The 19,782-nt window shown below is 40.5% G+C and overlaps 1 protein-coding gene across 4 annotated transcripts in view; it reads left to right on the top strand.

Annotated features, from left to right (window-relative positions):
* Nucleotides 1–19,782, top strand: part of cryzl1 (crystallin, zeta (quinone reductase)-like 1) — a 92,659-nt gene that overhangs the window by 69,974 nt on the left and 2,903 nt on the right. For all 4 annotated transcript variants that reach the window (XM_043701259.1, XM_043701262.1, XM_043701258.1 and 1 more), the window contains 2 exons: nt 13,675–13,793; nt 16,071–16,176. In XM_043701259.1, the coding sequence (XP_043557194.1) occupies nt 13,675–13,793; nt 16,071–16,176 (225 nt within the window). The remainder of the gene's footprint in view (nt 1–13,674; nt 13,794–16,070; nt 16,177–19,782) is intronic.

The following is a 19,782-nucleotide window of genomic DNA, read 5'->3' as shown; positions in this document are numbered from 1 at the left end:
TCTAATCTAATCTAATAAAAATGTACTGAGAACAGCTGTTTCTGTCTAAATCTTCAGCAGAAGAATTTGGGTGAGTTTAGGGCCAAATGTAGAAGCAACAAGCCAAGAGGACATGGATGTCTTGGAATATTAAGAATGAGATAAAAAGGGTAAGAGAAACGTTTAACAAATAAAAAGGGAGAAAATCAACAGAGGTCCTAGTAGAGCACAACATGCAAGGGGTAAACATAAGAAAACCATTAGTAGAGCAAAAAGGGGGAAATGAGAAAATACTGGCAGATAAGATTTTGGTGATTCTCAAGATATTCTATATATCAAGTGGAAGAGGGTAACCAGGTAAAAGTTGGACCCAGTCGGGTCCAAGGGGACAATCTGTAAATGGAGCTGGAGGACATTGGTGGAGTGATAAATGAGTACTTCACATCTGTATTCACTTGGAAATCAGGATACAGAAAAAGAATTTGTAAAGAGGTACTGTGAGGTTCTTGAGTAGTTTGACATAAGAAATGAGGAGGTACTGGAGGTTTGGTGGGTTTAAAAGTGGTCAAATCCCTAGGTCCAGGTGAGTTGTAATCCAGGCTGCTATAGAGACCAGGGAGGAAATTATAGCAACTTTGACCCAAATCTTTAGTTCCTTTCTGGCCGCAAGAGCAGTGCCAGAGGACTGGTGAACAGAAAATGTCATTCCACTTTTCATAAAGGATGGTAGAGATAAATCAGGGAATTGCAGATCAGTGAGTCTCTCATTAGTGGTCGGCAAATTATTGAAGAAAATTCTGAAGAAAATTAAGCTCCACTTGGAGAGGCAAAATGAAGTCATGCCTAACAAATTTGATTGAATGTTTTAAGGCAGTGCCCAGGTGCGTTGGTGTGTTTTATATGGATTTCAACAATGTCTTTGACAAGGTCCCACGTGGGAGACTAATAAGTAAGATAAAAAGCACAAGGGTTCCAAGGTAACTTGGAAAGTTGGCTTATGGGAGGAAACTGTAGTGGTAGAAGGCTGTTTGTGTGACTGGAAGCTGGTGTCTAGTGGCCTACACCAGGATCAGTGCTGGGTCTCTTTATTGTTTGTGATATATATAACAAGAAGAAAATGCAGGGGTGATAAGTACATTTAGGGATGGTACAAAGATGGCTGGGTGTTTGATGGTGAGGAAGAAAGTCTTGGGGAAATGGGTCAGATGGAATTAAAACTTAATAAATGTGAGGTAATGCACTTGGGGAGAAATAACGGGACAAGACAATACGCAGTGACTGTTAAGATACTAGGAAGCTCAGAGGATCAGAAGGATCTTGGGGTACCTTTCCGAAGAGAGCTGGACATGTTAAGAGGGTAGTTAAAAAGGCATATAGGACTCTTGGACTTATTCAGTTATTGCAGAATTTATAAGAACGAAGACATGATATTTGAGCTGTACAGGATTTTAGTTAAGCAACAGCTGGAGTACTGTGTGCAATGTGCAATTCTAGTTAACTTTGTTAAAGGAGCAGCAGCGTTATGTTGTCCTTGTTTTTTTTTCAAGAGGGGTTGTAAAAGGCAGAGGTTCTGATTTGTCTGGGCTTTGGCATCTTTGCTAATAGCTAACAGAAACTGCCCAAGGCAACAATCAGGGAAAAGGTTTTTAGGGTTTTTTTTTTTAAAAGCAGTTGTACAATGAAAGGACAGTGGCCAGTTCTCCCAATTCAGGGATTTTTCTATTTTGGTTTAGTTTTAGCAATTAGAAACTGCTGGTGACCTAGAGAAACAGCTGCAGTAGAGAAAGGTTCCATGCTTCAGCAAATGATCCCTGACTGATCCTTTCTGTCTCTGTGCCTTCTCTCTGTCCTATAAGAACCTGTGTTTGAATTTACCTTTTTTGCCAAGGGGTGTGTTGTAGGATGCAAGAAATCAGAACAGCTCTTTAAGTTGTGGGGGCTATTGTGTCAGTCAGGGATTCCAAACCGTTATTCTAAATTCTGTTTTCTTTTGTTTGTGACTCCTTCGGCGGTGTGTAAATAAATTCTGTTTTACTTGAAGCCAATTGATTTGACGAGCTGCATCACTCCTGGGATATCTGCCTGAAACAACTAGAAAAGTTAATGTCTGGGCTACCTTCTTAAAATGTTTTGAGGGGGTCTGGCCTGATCCATAACAGATTGGGGTTCCTTGTGGGATTTATTCGAAAATTCAAATTTGGGATTCGGGTTGGACTCAAAGGCAGCGGGTAGCAGGTGTTAGTGTCTTTTGTTCCGGGTATTGAATTTGGTTGGTTTAAGCAGTGCTTAGTGTAGTAATGACTCTGTCAGTCACTAAGAGTTTTCTGGGGGTAGTAAAAGTGACTGAGTGCTTTACAAAAGGTGAACAAGGCAAAGCTGCTGGAATTGGCAGGCAAGATGGACTTGAGGCTGCCTCCTTCCTTGAGGAAAGGAGACACAGTTATAGCAATAGCTCAGCACTTGCGTTTGCTGGAAATGCCATCAGAATCTTTGGAGATGGCTAAAATTTAATTGAAAATGCAGCAACTTGAGTTCGAGGAAAAAGGAGAAAAAGAAATCAGTGTTTGAATTTTAATTAAATGTAGAGGAAGTACAAAGATTGAGAGAAGAAAGGGACAAAAAGAAAGAGGGAGGGAAGAAAAATAAAGAGAAAAGGAAGGAAGAAAGAGAGAGAGTTTGAACTCAAATTGGCACTTAGACAGGAAAGTCAGTTTAAAAGGATGGCGATAAAGGTAGAAGGTAAGCTTAGTGAGGCTGAGCAAACCCAAAGGCCTGGTGGGGATCTGTTTAAATATATCCAAGCCCCTTATCTAAGTTTGATGAGGAAATAGAAGCCTTTTTCATCTCATTTTAAGTGGCCAGTGACCATTTTGGGTTTTGTTGATCCAAACAAAACTTGTACGTAGAGCTAGTGAGGTATTAACATCACTATCAGAGGAGGTATCTGGGGCGTATGAGGATGTGAAGAAAGCCATTTTAAGTGCATATTATCTTGTCCCAGAAGCTTACAGACGGTGTTTCAGCAACCTAAGGAGGGACCCTGGTCAAGCATACTTTGAGTTAAAAAGGTCAGACAAATTAATTTTGATAGATGGACAGGACATTAAAAATAGAGGAAACCTATGACGCTCTGAGACGATTATTTGGAAGAGTTCAAAAATTCACTCCGAGGTAGTGAGAACTCATGTGGAAAAGAAGAGAGTTAAACAGTAAGATTATCAGCTGAAGTAGCTGACAATTATGAGCTAGTCCATAAATCAAAGTTTGGCTTCCAACATCAATTTCAATCCGTGAGGGATAGAAATTGGGTAAAGAGCAATCCTCACATGGTAAGGGAATAGTAGATCTTGGTGAAGATCATAAGGATAACTTACCACTGGGAAAAAGGAAACCTTGACTGGGAAAGAGAAATTATAAAGCACCGACATTTTCACTGCAATAAAGGAGGCCAATTGAAATCACGGTTGGTCCGTTAGAAAAAGCACTGGAAGCCAGATATAGGAAAACAGGATTAGCCAGTGAATTTTGTTGGAGTGGTAACGGAAACTACAGTGGAGGCTAGAAAGCTGCACCAGAATGTACAACCTGGTCGGACAGTGGTTCAGGAGGAAGTGCCAGATCTTCTTAAACTATATACTTGCGAAAGTAAAGTCTAGTTGCGAACACCAGGAGCTGCAGGTTAAGAGGTTACAATATTAAGAGATACACGATCATGTCAGTCTTTGATGTTGAAAGATGGGGAAATATGTACCTCTGAAAGACTATTGCTGAGAAAAGTGCTGGTTAAGTAGAATTCATGGTGAGACAAGAAGTGCTCAGTTATGTAGCATGAGTTTAGACTGTCCAATGAAAAGTGGTGGTAGGAGTACTGGAACAACTCTCAGCTCCAGGAATATAATTTGTCCACGAATGATAGATCTGGGTCACAGGTAGGAATGCTGAGAGTTTGAAAAGCTAATGCAAACTCAGGCAACTGAGCTACTGCTGGACACATTCTGGGATTTTTCCTGACTGTGTGGCAATGGGATTGCAAAGTCACCAGTGAAACCGGTCAAAGAGTACAGATAAGAAAGTTGAAGTGGAATTAGCAGAGACCCTGTTTGATCCGATGGTTGAGACAAACCAGGAGCAGATGGATGACAAAGTAACAGGAGAGGTCAGAGTCAGCATGGATTTATGAAGGGGAAATCATGCTTGACTAATCTTCTGGAATTTTTTGAGGATGTAACTCTGAAGATGGATGAGGGAGATCCAGTAGATGTAGTGTACCTGGACTTTCAGAAAGCTTTTGATAAAGTCCCACATAGGAGGTTAGTGAGCAAAATTAGGGCACATGGTATTGGGGGCAAGGTACTAACTTGGATTGAAAGTTGGTTGGCTGATAGGAAACCAAGAGTAGTAATAAACGGCTCCATTTCGGAATGGCAGGCAGGGATCAGTGCTGGGACCGCAGCTTTTTACAATATATGTTAATGATATAGAAGATGGTATTAGTAATAACATTAGCAAATTTGCTGATGATACAAAGCTGGGTGGCAGGGTGAAATGTGATGAGGATGTTAGGAGATTACAGGGTGACCTGGACAGGTTAGGTGAGTGGTCAGATGCATGGCAGATGCAGTTTAATGTGGATAAATGTATGGTTATCCACTTTGGTGGCAAGAACAGGAAGGCAGATTACTACCTAATTGGAAGCAATTTAGGTAAAGGGGCAGTACAAAGAGATCTGGGTGTTCTTGTACATCAGTCAATGAAGGTAAGCATGCAGGTACAGCAGGTAGTGAAGAAGACTAATAGCATGCTGGCCTTCATAACAAGAGGGATTGAGTATAGAAGCAAAGAGGTTCTTCTGCAGCTGTACAGGGCCCTGGTGAGACCACACCTGGAGTACTGTGTGCAGTTCTGGTCTCCAAATTTGAGGAAAGACATTCTGGCTATTGAGAGAGTGCAGCGTAGGTTCACGAGGTCAATTCCTGGAATGGCGGGACTACCTTATGCTGAAAGACTGGAGCGACTAGGCTTGTATACCCTTGAGTTTAGAAGACGGAGAGGGGATCTGATTGAGACATCTAAGATTGGACACTGTGGAGGCAGGAAACATGCTTCTGCTGATGGGTGAGTGCCGAACCAGAGGACACAGCTTAAAAATACGGGGTAGACCATTTAGGACAGAGATGAGGAGAAACTTCTTCACCCAGAGAGTGGTGGCTGTGTGGAATGCTCTGCCCCAGAGGGCAGTTGAGGCCCAATCTCTGGATTAATTTAAGAAAGAGTTGGCTAGAGCTCTCCAGGATTGTGGAATCAAGGGTTATGGAGATAAGGCAGGAACAGGATACTGATTAAGGATGATCAGCCATGATCATATTGAATGGTGGTGCAGGCTCGAAGGGCAGAATGGCCTACTCCTGCACCTATTGTCTGTTGTCTGAAGTAAACATCTTTAACTCAGCAAAATTAACTGAGTTACAGCAGAAAGTTGAGAAACTAAAGCAATTGTAATAAAAAGCATACACAGTAGAAGAATTGAATGTATCCCTGAGTGCTATTATTGTAAAAATGATGTCTTAATGAGGAAATAGCGACCATCACACATTCAGGCAATTAAGAAATGAGGAGAAGTTCACCAAGTCATATTGGCAGTGGGTTACAGAAAGGAGGTATTGCGGGTGGCACATGAAGTATTAGTGGGTTGTCATTTAGGAGTAAGAAAAACTGAAGCTAAAATACAAAAACATTTTTACTGGTCTGGACTGCACAAGGATGTAGATGAATTTTGCCAGACATGTCACATACGCCATGTAACTGGAAAACCACAGGCAGTAATAAAACCCACACCTTAAATACCCATTCCTGCATTCGAGGAAGCTTTTTACAAGAGGCTTAATGGATTATCAGGAGTGGCACGGATAGGAGAAATAGACAAAGGCTTTTCCCTGGGGTGGAGGAGTCCAGAAGTAGAGGACATAGGTTTAGGGTGAGAAGGGACAGATATAAAAGGACCTAAAGGGCAACTTTTTCACGCAGAGGGTGGTGCATGTATGCAATGAACTGCCAGAGGATGTGGTGGAGGCTGGTACAAGTGCAACATTTAAAAGGCATCTGGATGGGTATATGAATAGGAAGGGTTTAGAGGGATATGGGCCAAGTGCTGGCAAATGGGACTAGATGAGGTTGGGATATCTGGTCGGCTTGGACGAGTTGGACTGAAGGGTCTGTTTCCATGGTGTGCATCTCTATGACTCTTTGTGTAGAAGCCCTACATAAAACAAGAAGTGGGAATCAGTATTTCTTAGCAAAATGGATGTGTCCACTAGATTTCCAGAGCCATTCCATTATGCAATATCACAGCTAAAAGGATTGTCGAAGAATTACTCAGATTTTTCACCAGATACAGACTACCCACAGAGATACAATCAGATCAAGGGTCAAACTTCACATCAAAATTATTCAGGGAAGTTTTGGACAGCTTAGGAATAAAAAATTCAAATCTGCTGCGTACCATCCAAAATTGCAGGAAGCGCTCGAAAGGTGGCATCAGACATGAAAGACCATGTTAAGGATTTATAGTCAAGACTACCCCGATGTTTGGGATAAAGGAATTCCATTTGTACTTTTTGTGGTGAACGATGCACCAAATAAATCAAACAAATTCAGTCCATTTGAATTAGTTTTTGGGCATGAAGTGAGAGGACCGCTAAAACTGATTAAGGAGAAAATGGTGAGTCAGAATTCAAAGACCACATATTTGGACTATGTGTCAGATTTTAGGCAATGATTAAGTAGAGCAAGGGTGTTGGCTAGACAGTGTTTAAAAATATCACAGCATACAATGAAACAGGAAGCAGACAAGAAATCAAAAACTTGTAATTTTGCTATCTGAGACAACGTGTCAGTGTTGCTTTGAATGATAGGTGAACCTTTAAAAGCAAGGTTTAATGGACCTTATCAATTTGAAAGGAGATTGAGTGAGGTGAACTATTTGATAAGGACTCTAGACAGAAAGAAATCTGAGTATGTCATGCAGATATGCTCAAAGGGTATTTTGACAGGGAAGGAATGCAAAAGGAGAATGTGTTATTAGTTGACTACACCGAGTGAAGAATCAAGTTCAGAGGATTCTGAATTGGACATTCCCCAAATTAAATTGGACAATGAGGAAGTTGTCAAAAATTTGGATAAATTATTGAGTTACCTTCCAGAGGGGAAAAAACTAAATGACCTGAAAGAGTTCTTTACTATCACATGGTGAAATATGTGGAAATACTCTGGGAAGTACTAATCTAATTACACACGATGGAGATACAGGAAATGCTGTTCCGATTAAGCAACTTCCTTATAGGCTAAACCCTCTGACTTGGCACAGATTCAAAATGCATGCTCCAAGATGATATAATCCAAGTGAGTTGCAGTGACTGGAGCTCATCCATCATAATGGGTGCCAAAACCAGATGGTACCCAACAGTTAGGTGTCGACGATCACAAAGTCAATTCAGTTGCAAGGTCTGATTCCCATTTGGGTTGAAACTTTATTGCTGGAACAGCACAGCAGGTCAGGCAGCATCCAGGGAACAGGAGATTCGACGTTTCGGGCACAGGCCCTTCTTCAGGAATGTGCCCGAAACGTCGAATCTCCTGTTCCCTGGATGCTGCCTGACCTGCTGTGCTGTTCCAGCAATAAAGTTTCAACTTTGATCTCCAGCATCTGCAGACCTCACTTTCTCCCCTGATTCCCATTTGGCAGACTATATTCGGTGGGACAAGCAACTTACATTTAGAAGTTGGACTTACTCAAGGATACTGGCAGGTACATTTGTCCGAAAGTGCAAAGACAATTTTGGCTTTTGTAATGCCGTTTGGACGATATCAATTTAAAGTCATACCATTTGGTATGAAAAATGTGTCAGCCACTTTTCGAAGTCGAACCAATAAGGTAATTTTCAGATTACCGCATTGATGACCCGGTGATTTTCAGTCTCACATGCAAGGAATATTTGCAACATTTATCAGAATTTTGCGATCAATTTCTGGAGGCAGGTTTGGTAATAAGCCTGGCTAAGAGTGAATTGCGAGTCATAGAGATGTATAGCGCAGAAACAGACCCTTTGGTCCAACTGGTCCATATCGGCCTAACATCCTAACCCAATCTAGTCCCATTTGCCAGCATTTGGCCAACATCTCTCTAAACCCTTCCTATTCATATACCCATCCAGATGCCCTTTAAATGTTGTAATTGTATCAGCCTCCATCACTTCCTCTGACAATTCATTCCATACACACACCACCCTCTGCATGAAAAAGTTGCTCCTTAGGTCCCTTTTAAATTTTTCCCCTCACCCTAAACCAATGCCCTCTAGTTCTGGACACCCCCACCCCAGGGAAAAAACCTTGTCTATTTGTCCTATCCATGCCCCTCATGATTTAATAAACCTCTATAAGATCGCCCCTCAGCTTTCGACGTTCCTAGGAAAACAGCCCCAGTTAATTCAGTATCTCCCTATAGCTCAAATCCTCCAACCTTGGCAACATCCTTGTAAATCTTTTCTGAACCCTTTCAAGTTTAACAACATCCTTCAATAGGAAGGAGACCAGAATTGCATGCGGTATTCCAAAGGTGGCCTAAGCAATGTTCTGTACAGCCGCATCATGACCTCCCAACTCCTGTACTCAATACTCTGACCAATAGAGGAAAGCATACCAAACGCCTTCTTTACTATCCTATCTACCTGCAACTCCACTTTCAATGAACTATGAACCTGCACTCCAAGGTCTCTTTGTTCAGCAACACACCCCAGGATCTTCCCAATAAGTGTATAAGTCCTGCTGTGATTTGTCTTTCCAAAATGCAGCACCTCACATTTTTATGAATTAAACTCCATCTGGCACTCGTCAGCCCATTCGCTGTGCACTACATCTCCAATTTTGGTGCCATCTGTAAACTTACTAACTATACCTCCTATATTCACATCCAAATAATTTATATAAGTGAACTCAGCACCAATCCTTGTGACACACCACTGGTCACCGTCTGAAAAGCAACCCTCCATCACCACCCTCTGTCTTCTACCTTCGAGCTCCTTCTGTCCAAATGGTTAGTTCTCCCTGTATTCCATAAGGTCTAACCTTGCTAACCAGTCTCCCATGAGTAATCTTGTCGAATGTCTTAATGAAGTCCATATAGATCACGTCCGCCACTCTGCCCTAATCAATCCTCTTTGTTACTTCTTCAATAAACTCAATCAAGTTTGTGAGACATGATTTCTCACGCACAAAGCCATGTTGACTATCCCTAATCAGTCTTTGCATTCCAAATGCATGTAAATCCTGTCCCTCAGGATTCCCTCCAACAACTAACGCATCATCGATGTCAGGTTCACCAGTCTGTAGTTCCCTGGCTTTTGCTTACCAAGCTTTTTAAACAGTGGTACCACGTTAGCCAACCTCTAGTCTTCCGGCACCTCACCTGTGACTATCGATGATACAAATATCTCAGCAAGGGGCCCAGCAATCACTTCCCTAGGTTCCCACAGGTACACCTGATCAGGTCCTGGGGATTTATCCACTTTTATGCATTTCGAGACATCCTCTGTAATATGGAAATTTTTCAAGATGATACCATCTACGTCACCATATATCTTTTATGTCCTTCTCCACAGGAAACACTGCAAAAATACTCATTTAGCATTTCTCCCATCTCCTGCAGCTCCACACATAGAATTAGGCTCCTCAAAGATCAGCAAGGCAATCTATCTTTAGTTACCATTTGTGCTTAATGCATTTATAAAATCCCTTTGGATTCTCCTTAACCCAATTTGCCAAAGCTATCTCATGCCCCCTTTTTGCCCTCCTGATTTCCCTCTTAAGTATACTCCTGCACACTTTTTTACCCTTCTAAGGATTCACTCGATCTCGGCTGTCTATACCTGACATATGCTTCCTTTGTTTTCTTAACCAAAACTTCAATTTTTCTCGTCATCCATTATTCCCTACACCGACCAGCCTTTCCTTTCATACTGACAGGAATATACTGTCTTGGCCAAAACCCAAGTCACCTTCCTGTGCCATAGTATTGGACATGGACAACTGACCCCACGAAATGCAAAAACAAAGGTAACTGGGGAGTTTCCCACACCATCAACAAAAAGAGCGATTCCTGGGATTGAATGGGTTTTATCAGAAATGCGTACTGAAGTTTAGCAATGTGGCTGCTCCACTCTCTGAATTACTAAGGAAGGCAAGAAGTTTCAGTGGACGGCGGACTATCAGAAGGCATTTGACAGCCTGAAAGCTGTGTTATCCACTGCCCCAGTATTAGCCACAACTAATGAAGTGAAGCCATTCAGGGTGGCTATTGATGCAAGCGATGTGGGTATCGGTACTGTGCACTAACAAGAAGACAACAAGCTGAAAGAAAGACCTATTGGGTATTTCTCCAGGAAATTGAACATTCACCAACAGAAATATTCAATAGTTGAGAAGGTGACTTTGAGTTTGGCATTGGCATTACAACATTTATATAATGTGTCTGCGACCATCATATACTGATCATAATCCGTTGGAAGTTTTTGGAGAAATTTAAAGACAAAAGTTCCAGACTATTTAGATGGAACTTATTATTAAAGCCATTCAATGTAAAAATTGTACATGTAGCAGGAGGAGAAAACGTAATTGCCAGCGCATTGTCGATACTTGAATGAGAAACAGAGGCATTTGATTGCAGGAGTAAATGGACTGAATTCGAATGTAGTAGTGCATATTTTCATGGTTATAGTCAATGTGATGTCGATGTGTTATTGTGAACTAACAGTGTAAGATTAAGGGGTTTTAAAATTAAGCCATCTTTGGATATTGATAGGTTTTTTTTTAAGGAGGGAGGTGTGACGATACTGCTCCTTTAACAATGTTGTGTTGTCCTTGTTTTTTTTTTGAAGAGGGGTTGTAAAACGCAGAGGTTTTGATCTGTGTGGGATTTGGGGTCTTTACTAATAGCTAACAGAAATTGGCCCAAGCAACGATCAGGGAAAAAGCTTTTAGTTTTTTTTTAAAACAGTTGTACAATGAAAGAAGAGTGACCAGTTCGCCCAGTTCAAGGATTTTTATAGTTCGGTTTCGTTTTAGCAATTGGAAACTGCAGGAGACCTAGAGAAAGAGCTGAAGTTGAAAGAGGTTCCATATTTCTGCAAATAATTCCCTAGCTGAACCTCTCTCTGATGCCTCTTCTGTGAGAACCTGTGTTTGAACTTACCTTTTTTGCAAAGGATTGTGTTTGTGGATTGTTGCAGGACATTGGAACAGCATCATTAAGTTGCAATAGAGTCGGTCGGGTTTTCAAATTGTTTTTCTAAATTCTGTTTTCTTTTGTTTGTGATTTCCTCGGCGTGTAAATAAATTCTGTTTTACTTGAAGCCAAGTGGTTTGACCAGCTGCATCAGTCCTGAGATATCCAGTGCACATCTGCTTGAAACAACTAGAAAAGTTAGGTTCTGAGCTACCTTTAAAAGTTTTGTGAGGATCTGGCCTGGACCATAACACTGCACTATTGATTGCATTGGTCTAGAGGGGGTTCACCAGGATGGTGCCTGGTGAAGTTTAGCTAAGAAGACAGGCTGGGTAGGCCTGGGTTATTTTGTTTGGAGTGGAGAAGGCTGCAAGGGGACCTGATTGAGATGTATAAGATTGAAGAGCCCGAACAGAGTGGATAGAAAGCAGCTGTTCCATTTAGCTGTAGGTCAATAATGCTGGGACATAATTTTATGGTGAAAGGCAGGAGGTTTAGAACGTATTTGAGAAAAATGTTTGTTAACCAAGAAGGATCGGGAATCTGAAGTGCACTACCACAGGAGTGTAGTTGAGGCAGGAAATGGCATAACCTTTTTTAAAAAAAAATACTTGGATGAGCACTTGAAATGTTATAACATTCAAAGCTATGGGCCAAATGCTGCAAAGTGAAACTTCTGTACTCATGTAGATATAGAGCAGTTTTGGTTCAGCGCAGACTTCATAGGCTTAAGGGCCTCTTCTTCACTGTATGATTCTGAGTATGTATTAAATTGAGAATTAACTGCAGAATTCTGAGGCACAGAGGGATCTAGGTGTTCTAATGCATGTGTCATGAAAAACGTTATGTGGTACAGCACACAATCAAGAAGGCTAACACAACGCAATGGGAGGAATTGGATGTCAAATTAAGGATGGAATGCTTCAGTTATTCAGGGCATCATGGTGAGATCACATCTCAGATATAAAGTGCCGTTTTGGTGCCCTTATTTAAAGAAGGGTGTAAATACAGGTAACTCCTCTCCCCCCCCGCCCCCCCCCCTTATATCCACAGGTTGTATATTCCAAGACCTGCCGTGGATGCCCGAAACCACGGATAGTAGTGAACCCATTCAGTTAAATGGGAAATTTACCTACCCGACAGCCCCTGGAATTATTTCTGGAATGTTCCATGTAATATTTACGGGCCGCGGTAAGCCGCGGATAACTGAAACTGCAGAAACAGAGTCTGCGGATATGGGGTTTCTATTGTACATTGTATGTGGATCAGAGGAAGTTTACGAGTTTGAATCCTAGAATGAGCAGGTTGTCTTGCATGTATAGGTTGGCTTATTTTCACTGGTGTTTAGAACATTGAGGTGTGACTTAATTGAAGTTTGTAAGATCCTGAATGTCTTGACAAGGTGGGCGTAGGTCAGTCTGGAACTAGTGGTAGTGTTTGAAAATTAGGGGTCACCCATTCAGGAGGAATGAGGAGCGCTTTTTCCTGAGGGTTGTGCCATTTTGGAAAGCTCTGCCTCAGAAAATGACAGAGGTAGGGTCATTGAATATTTTTAAAACAGAACCGGATAGATTTTTGTCAAGCTGTGCACAATCAAGGGTTACTGGGTGTAGATGGGAATACATCATTCAGAACACAAACCTATCAGCCCCATCTTATTGAATGGGGGAGTGCTTGAGAGGTTGATTGAACTAATGGATGCAAAATGTGGTGTGTTTCATCCTAGCATTCTAGAATACATAGAGGATGGGATTAAGCAAACTGTTGAAGAGTATTGATAATAGTTCCAGTTTAGATTTCCTTGGAAAGTAAGCCTTCTTTTTACTTGAGTTAAATTTGTTAATAAAATTCCCCAGCGATGATGGTGTCTTGTTAACAATATTGCGTCATGATTGTATGTCAGAATCCATAAGAGTGACTGCCTTAGAGAACAAAGTGAAATGTTGGACTGATATCAGTCAGGAAATTGTGAAGTTTTGGACTGAAGGTCATCTTGGGACACTTCAGTTTAAAGAGCAAACATTTATATGGTGATGCTGGGAGAACCTTAGCTATCTGCCCTGTTCACCAAGCACATAAGTGTAGCGTTCTTAGGAATTAAATACAAACCAAACCATTCTTTCTTTTAAAAAAAATCGTTCTTTGTTATGGATTCCACAGATTAAATTTTATTTGGCTAACCAAGGGGTGAGAACTCCTTTTCCATAATTTTCACCTTATGTCAACATATAGAAAACATGAAATCAACCTCATTTTCTCACGCCAACATTTTTTTTGATCATATGGTAGATTTCACTCACAAGATGGTCTACACTGTTTAAAACGCAAATCAATTATTGTTTTCTTAGTCTTACTTATCAGCTATTATGAATTAAGCTGTGGTGTTAAGATGTGCACTTTGATATTTTGTTGTGTTACAGTGCAGCTTTACAGCAAGGAAGATGAACCAGTTGCCAAACAACATCTCCCACATAAACATGACATCCTCAGTCTTCTGTCTGTTGGAGGTCACTGGGTAACAACAGTGGAGAACCTGCAGGTAATCCAAGAAGTTTACACTATATTGGTAATTTGTAACTTGTCAGTGCATACTGTTCACCAGAAAAGAAGACGCTAAACTCGGAATGAACTCCGATCATTCATGTAATTCCCACAAATCCATTTCTGTTACTTTTAGGTTGTGTAGAGAGAGGATGGAAATTCATCTAGAGATTACAATATAGTTATATGACAAGTTGACATGGGCAAAAATTAAGGAGGGTATGGTTTAATATCTTTTTGCCTTGTCGTTACTAAACATACTTCAATTACTGATTGGAGAAGTTCTTGATTAGAAAGGGGTTCAAGGGCTATGGGGAGAAAGAAGAAGAATGGCGTGGAGAAACTTATCAGCCATGATTGAATGGCAGAGAAGACTCAATGGGCTGAATGGTCTAATTTCTGCTCCTCTTTCTTATGGTCTTAATGCATTTAAATCCTCATTGAAAGTTATATTTCTGTACCTGTTTGTGACTTGCAAGTGGAAGGGCAGGACTTTAACAACTCCAATGTTTCAAAACAGCAATGCCTTCTTATTTTCCCATGTTCCTCTTGACTTTGTATCTTGGTTTGTTTTAACAGGTTTTCTTTGAATGAGCTCAATGAAAAACGTTTTCATGTTCTAAGCTATATTGCCATATTTTCTGTATTCATGGTGAATGTATGTGGTATGTTAAAATTTGGTACTCGATCAGATTTCAGTAATAGTCACTTTGATAATAATCTTGCCCCTAAGGATTAAATCATTATAATACCAGTTGTGCTGTGGATTATGCTGTATTAGGAGTGTGCTTTAATGTACACTGTAATTTACTTACAGTGGATTCAGTTGTAATGCCATATTCTTTAAATAACACTGATTCATGCTTTTAATGTGTTATGCTCCAAGAAATTACTTAGTATATATTTTTGATTGATCATTGACTTTTAAATTTAGAGTTCACCAACATTAATCAGGCATAAAGTATTCCATAAGTGCAACACTCCCAAACATCACTTTGCTACCAAAAACCACATCAGTTCAATAAAATGTCTGTCCAACAGGAGGAATGAGTTGCATTTTCTTTACCAATTCACACAGCGTAATCGTATAACTTCTTTCTTGTTCCATTTCCTTCACTCCCTCTCTCCATCCTGCTGCTGTTTCCTTTCTTTCCCTGAACTCTTTGGCCCTGTTGATCTGAATGCCTCATTTGGCATTGTGTCTCCATATATAACATCCCAGGAGATCAATTAGTTTTTAATAAAATTGTTTTATAACCACAACACCACTAACTGGTACAGTATGTGACTCAGATTAATTGCTTTTAAGTGAGAAGAAATCTATTTGCACACTGTTTCCGTTAGAACTGAGATGGGGAGGAATCTTTTCACTGAGTGATGAGCCTGTGAAATTCTCTGCCACTAGAAGTGGTTGGGGCCAAAACATTGAATGTTTTCAAGAAGGAGTTAGATACGTTTTTTAGGACTAAAGGAATCAGAGGGAAAATGGTAATAGTTGGATGATCAGCCATGATCATATTGAGTGGCAGAGTAGGGCCAAATGGACCATCCCTGTTCCTATTTTCTGCTTCTACTTCTCTATAATGCCTCCATTACAAAAAGATGTTCCAAAGTACTTAATTGGTCAGAGCACTGTATAACTCTATGACTCTACTTCTGACAGTCAGTAATGTATTTTTGAAGCTATTATAAGCCATGCAGTGATTGTAGAGAGCACCATGAACCAGTTCAGTCCTGTACTTGCATAGCATGTGCATGCACTCAGGCAGACACATACACACCATAGTGCACCCTTGCTTGCTTTCTTTCTTTCTTTTTCTTTCTCTCTTCCTCTCTTCCTCTCTTTCTCTCTTTCTCTCTTCCTCCCTCTCTTTCTCTCTTCCTCTCTCTCTTCCTCCCTCTCTTTCTTTCATTCTTTCTCTTTCTCTCTTTCTTTCTCTTTCTCTCTTTCTTTCTCTTTCTCTCTTTCTTACTCTCTTTCTTTCTTACACTCACTCTCTCACTCTCACACCCCCACACCACCCACCAATGCTCCCTTGATAGTGATCAGGAAAGTACAATTGGTCATCATTAACTTGGGTGTTAAAGCCTTTATAGCACTCCAACCACCAGGAAATTAACTAAATTGCACAACAGGAAATTAAACATTGACAAGCAAGCATGCGTTTTAGGAAAAATTTAAAGTGTTCAAATTTTTCCATATTTGATCAATGTTATGATTGTCATATTATAGTTTGGTATTACTTTTCAACCCATTTAATTTTTCCTTTGACAGCTGGATCCTCCAGATAGTCAATTTCTATTTCGTAAAGCAGCAACCATTTCATTCCTAAATGAGGAAGTGTGGCAACTATCAAACATGCATCAAGGGAAATATCTCCGTATCCTTTCCTGGCACTGTTTGGAGGATTTCAGATAATTGAGTTTACAGTACACAATGACCTTAAGAACTGAATAACAAGACCTCCATTTTTACAGTATATACTGTATATGTAAATATTTCTACTGGTGTTCATAATCAACAGTCAAAAATAATAATTGTGACGTAAAGTTTCCAACTCTTGCTAGAGTCATTTCTGGAGGTTTGATGCTTGTTCATGTGTCAGTTGCCTGAAGTTTGTCAGTGTTGTTGCGTTTTCATTAATGAAGTAGAGTTCCCCTGTGGTGAAGGGGAATATGCTCCCTGTGAGGCTATAAAAAGACTGTTGGCTGGGGAGCCAGTTTTCAGGAAATGCCTTCAATACCCTATGAATGGTTTATTGGAGGTGAACTCTCTGATCTCTCAATGCCTGCGTACTCTTTTCTCCTGCATTGCCCCCCACAACCACGGTAACCATTTTCTCATCCCACTGCTGAGAAATTGAAGGCAGTCAGTTCTTTATGCCTCAGACAAAGGTAGAAAATGCTTGAATATTCAACAAGTCACAGATGTACAGAATGGAAACAGACCCTTCTGTCCAACTCATCTGTGCCAACCTGACATCCTAAATTAATCTAGTCCCATTTGCCAGCATTTGACCCCTATCCCTCTAAACCCTTTCTATTCATATACCCATCCTCTCCATGAAAAAGTTGCCCCATGGTTCCCTTTTATTTATTTATTTCCCTCTCACCTTAAACCTATGCCCTCTAGTTTTGGACTCTTCTACCCTTGGAGAAAGATCTTGGCTGTTAACTCTATTCATACCCTTCATGATTTATAAACCTCTATTAGGTTACCCCTCAGTCTCCGAAGCTCCAGGGAAAAAGTCAGACAGCATCGAGGAGGGTTGATAACTTTGTCAAATGACAGGTACCATTAGTGGAAAATCAGGAATTTGAATGCCATTTCATGAAAAATGAAAGGCATAATTACATTCACAGTGAAACAATAACCTGTTGAAGCTGCAGCTCCTGCTACTACTTTGAACAGAAAATTGACTCTGGCAAGCTCCAGTCGGCTTGGGACATATCGAAATACATATTTTGTGTATCAAATTTTAATAGCTGATTCTGGGGTGTGAAATACAGATAGCCATTGTTTGAGTACTATCCAGCATGGGACTTGGACTCTAACATAGCCTGACTTACTGCATTAAAAGATTGTCGTCACCTAATTGCTATCAAAAATATCTGTGTCCCGTCATTAGTTCATTAGCACTGTTCATTAACTGAATTCGTATTTTTCTCATGGACTGATCACAGTGCACTGTGTTATCTATCTTCAATTACAGCAGATTTCAGGACATTGACAACCCTAAATGTGCATGCTTCAATGGATAAAAACCATTGTACATTACCTATACCATAGTCTATGATACATGTTTATTCATGTACATTTTTCACCTGGTTAAAGAAGCAACTGTTGATCTGATAATTCAGTTCCCCTATTCCTTTTTAATGAATGGATTGAATGCATTGGTTTCAGTTCTTCCCCATCGTTTACATTTTTTTGCAAAATAGGTTGTACAATATTTGGTGCTTTATATTTTTGTCGACACCAATTTAACAAACGGTTGCCCAGTGAGTAGAGAATTGTTACTTCAGGGTTTAATTTCAGGCTGGTACAAAATGATATGTGAATGAACAAAAATGTCTGCAGCTGTTCTCCCCCTAAGTGTTTTCCAATGGTACAATGCAGCTGTAGTAAGTAAACAAGTATAAAACAAAGGCAGGGTGGGAAGTGTAGTTTGGGCAAATGACTCAAATGGCATAGTTCCACGCTGTAACTTGATTCTGTGATATTTGGACTAAGAATCATCTCTATCTCTCTTTGACTCAGAAAAATGAGAGTGCAGTGTGCTTAAATGCATGCATCTCTTTCTGCTCAATGGTTTTGAATGCTTGAAACATGAAAAATTATAATGAACAAGCTAACATTAAAAACTTCAGGATTTTATTAAGTTTTGGAAGTTTTAATTATGTTTGAATGGTTGCAGTCACCTTCTGCATACAGTTTCATACCTGTTGTCCAAAGTTGGGTTGGGGCAGTTTTGGCTTCAGTTGTACTGCATATTTTGCGCTGCTGTGTAGCCAAAACCATTCAGTATTTAGAATGACTTCTGTCACTACACTCTAGTCTCAGCTTTAGCAAATGTATGGTGGGAGGGGTTAAATACAGAGATTGATACTGCCCAAACTTTTGTATATAGATGTGCACAAAATTTTGTTTCTATTCTATCAATAACTGTTCCATTAATAACTTTGATTACTAGTTCAAACTAAACTGTTTCCCTGATTGTTATTTTCATTGTGTCACTGAAGAAATACGAACTTACAAGTTGTGTATTTTGTGACTGCAAATCCTTATTTTCTGAAGAATGTAAAGGCTTTGCTCTGTATTAGCAAGAACGGACAAGCAGTGGGCTGTATTGGACTCATCATCTCCCCATTTTTCTGCAAATCTCTCCTCTCTCCGATGAAGATGTGGTTTTTGACTCTTTTTTTCTGTCTCTGATAGTGCCAATGTAGATGTTCTCATTGTATGAATCCAGGTGGCAGACAAAAGACTACTCAAATGCAGGAAGTTATAAATCACACAACACCAGATTATAGTCCAACAGGTTTAATTGGAAGCACTATTAAACCTGTTGGACTATAACCTGGTGTTGTGTGATTTTTAACTTTGTACACCCCAGTCCAACACTGGCATCTCCATATCACAAATGCAGGAAGCATGAAATCAAATGTAAACATACCCTAATACATTATTTTTCTCACACATCCAGCTGCGAATGACTGGATAACAGCCAGCAGGAGCAGAAACTCTGATCTATATTTCACAATCTTCCTCCCCATCAAGACCCAACCCAGTAATTCAGTCAACACCCAGCCCAGTAACACACCTTATGACAGTTGGTTGTAATCTGCATACCTTCACTTCCACTAACTGTAATTGACTCATCAGACCTGTGACCTTTCTGGTAGTCTGTTCGAGCTCAACCAACCATTTTTAGAGTGCAGCCCTGGCATTTTAGAAGTTTATCTGTCTACACTCTCACCACATGCGCCCAACGCCACAACTACCCAACATGGTTATATTTTCCTTTTTCTGACCGGTTATTTTTTTCACAATTCCATTTTAAAAAATGGAAAGACTTTCACGATTTTCACATTGGTCAGATATGCATGGCCTAAGCTTCATTGAGAGGAACAATTCTCGAATGGTGAAATGATTGTAATGACAAAACATCCAAGGTTGGCAATTAGATTAGTTACAGTGTGGAAACAGGCCCTTCGGCCCAACAAGTCCACACCAACCCGCCGAAGCACAACCCACCCAGACCCATTCCCCTACATTTACCCCTTCACCTGCACATTTTTGAACTGTGGGAGGAAACCGGAGCACCCGGAGGAAACCCACGCAGACACAGGGAGAATGTGCAAACACCACACAGTCAGTCGCCTGAGGTGGGAAATTGAACCCAGGTCTCTGGCGTTGTGAGGCAGCAGTGCTAACCACTTTGCCACCGTGCCACCCACATCTGATGTTAAGAATGCAATCATTT

This window comes from Chiloscyllium plagiosum, chromosome 12, assembly GCF_004010195.1.
Source record: "Chiloscyllium plagiosum isolate BGI_BamShark_2017 chromosome 12, ASM401019v2, whole genome shotgun sequence".
NCBI lineage: Eukaryota > Metazoa > Chordata > Chondrichthyes > Orectolobiformes > Hemiscylliidae > Chiloscyllium > Chiloscyllium plagiosum.
Note: the sequence above shows the minus strand (reverse complement) of the source record. Positions and strands in the feature narration are given on the sequence as shown.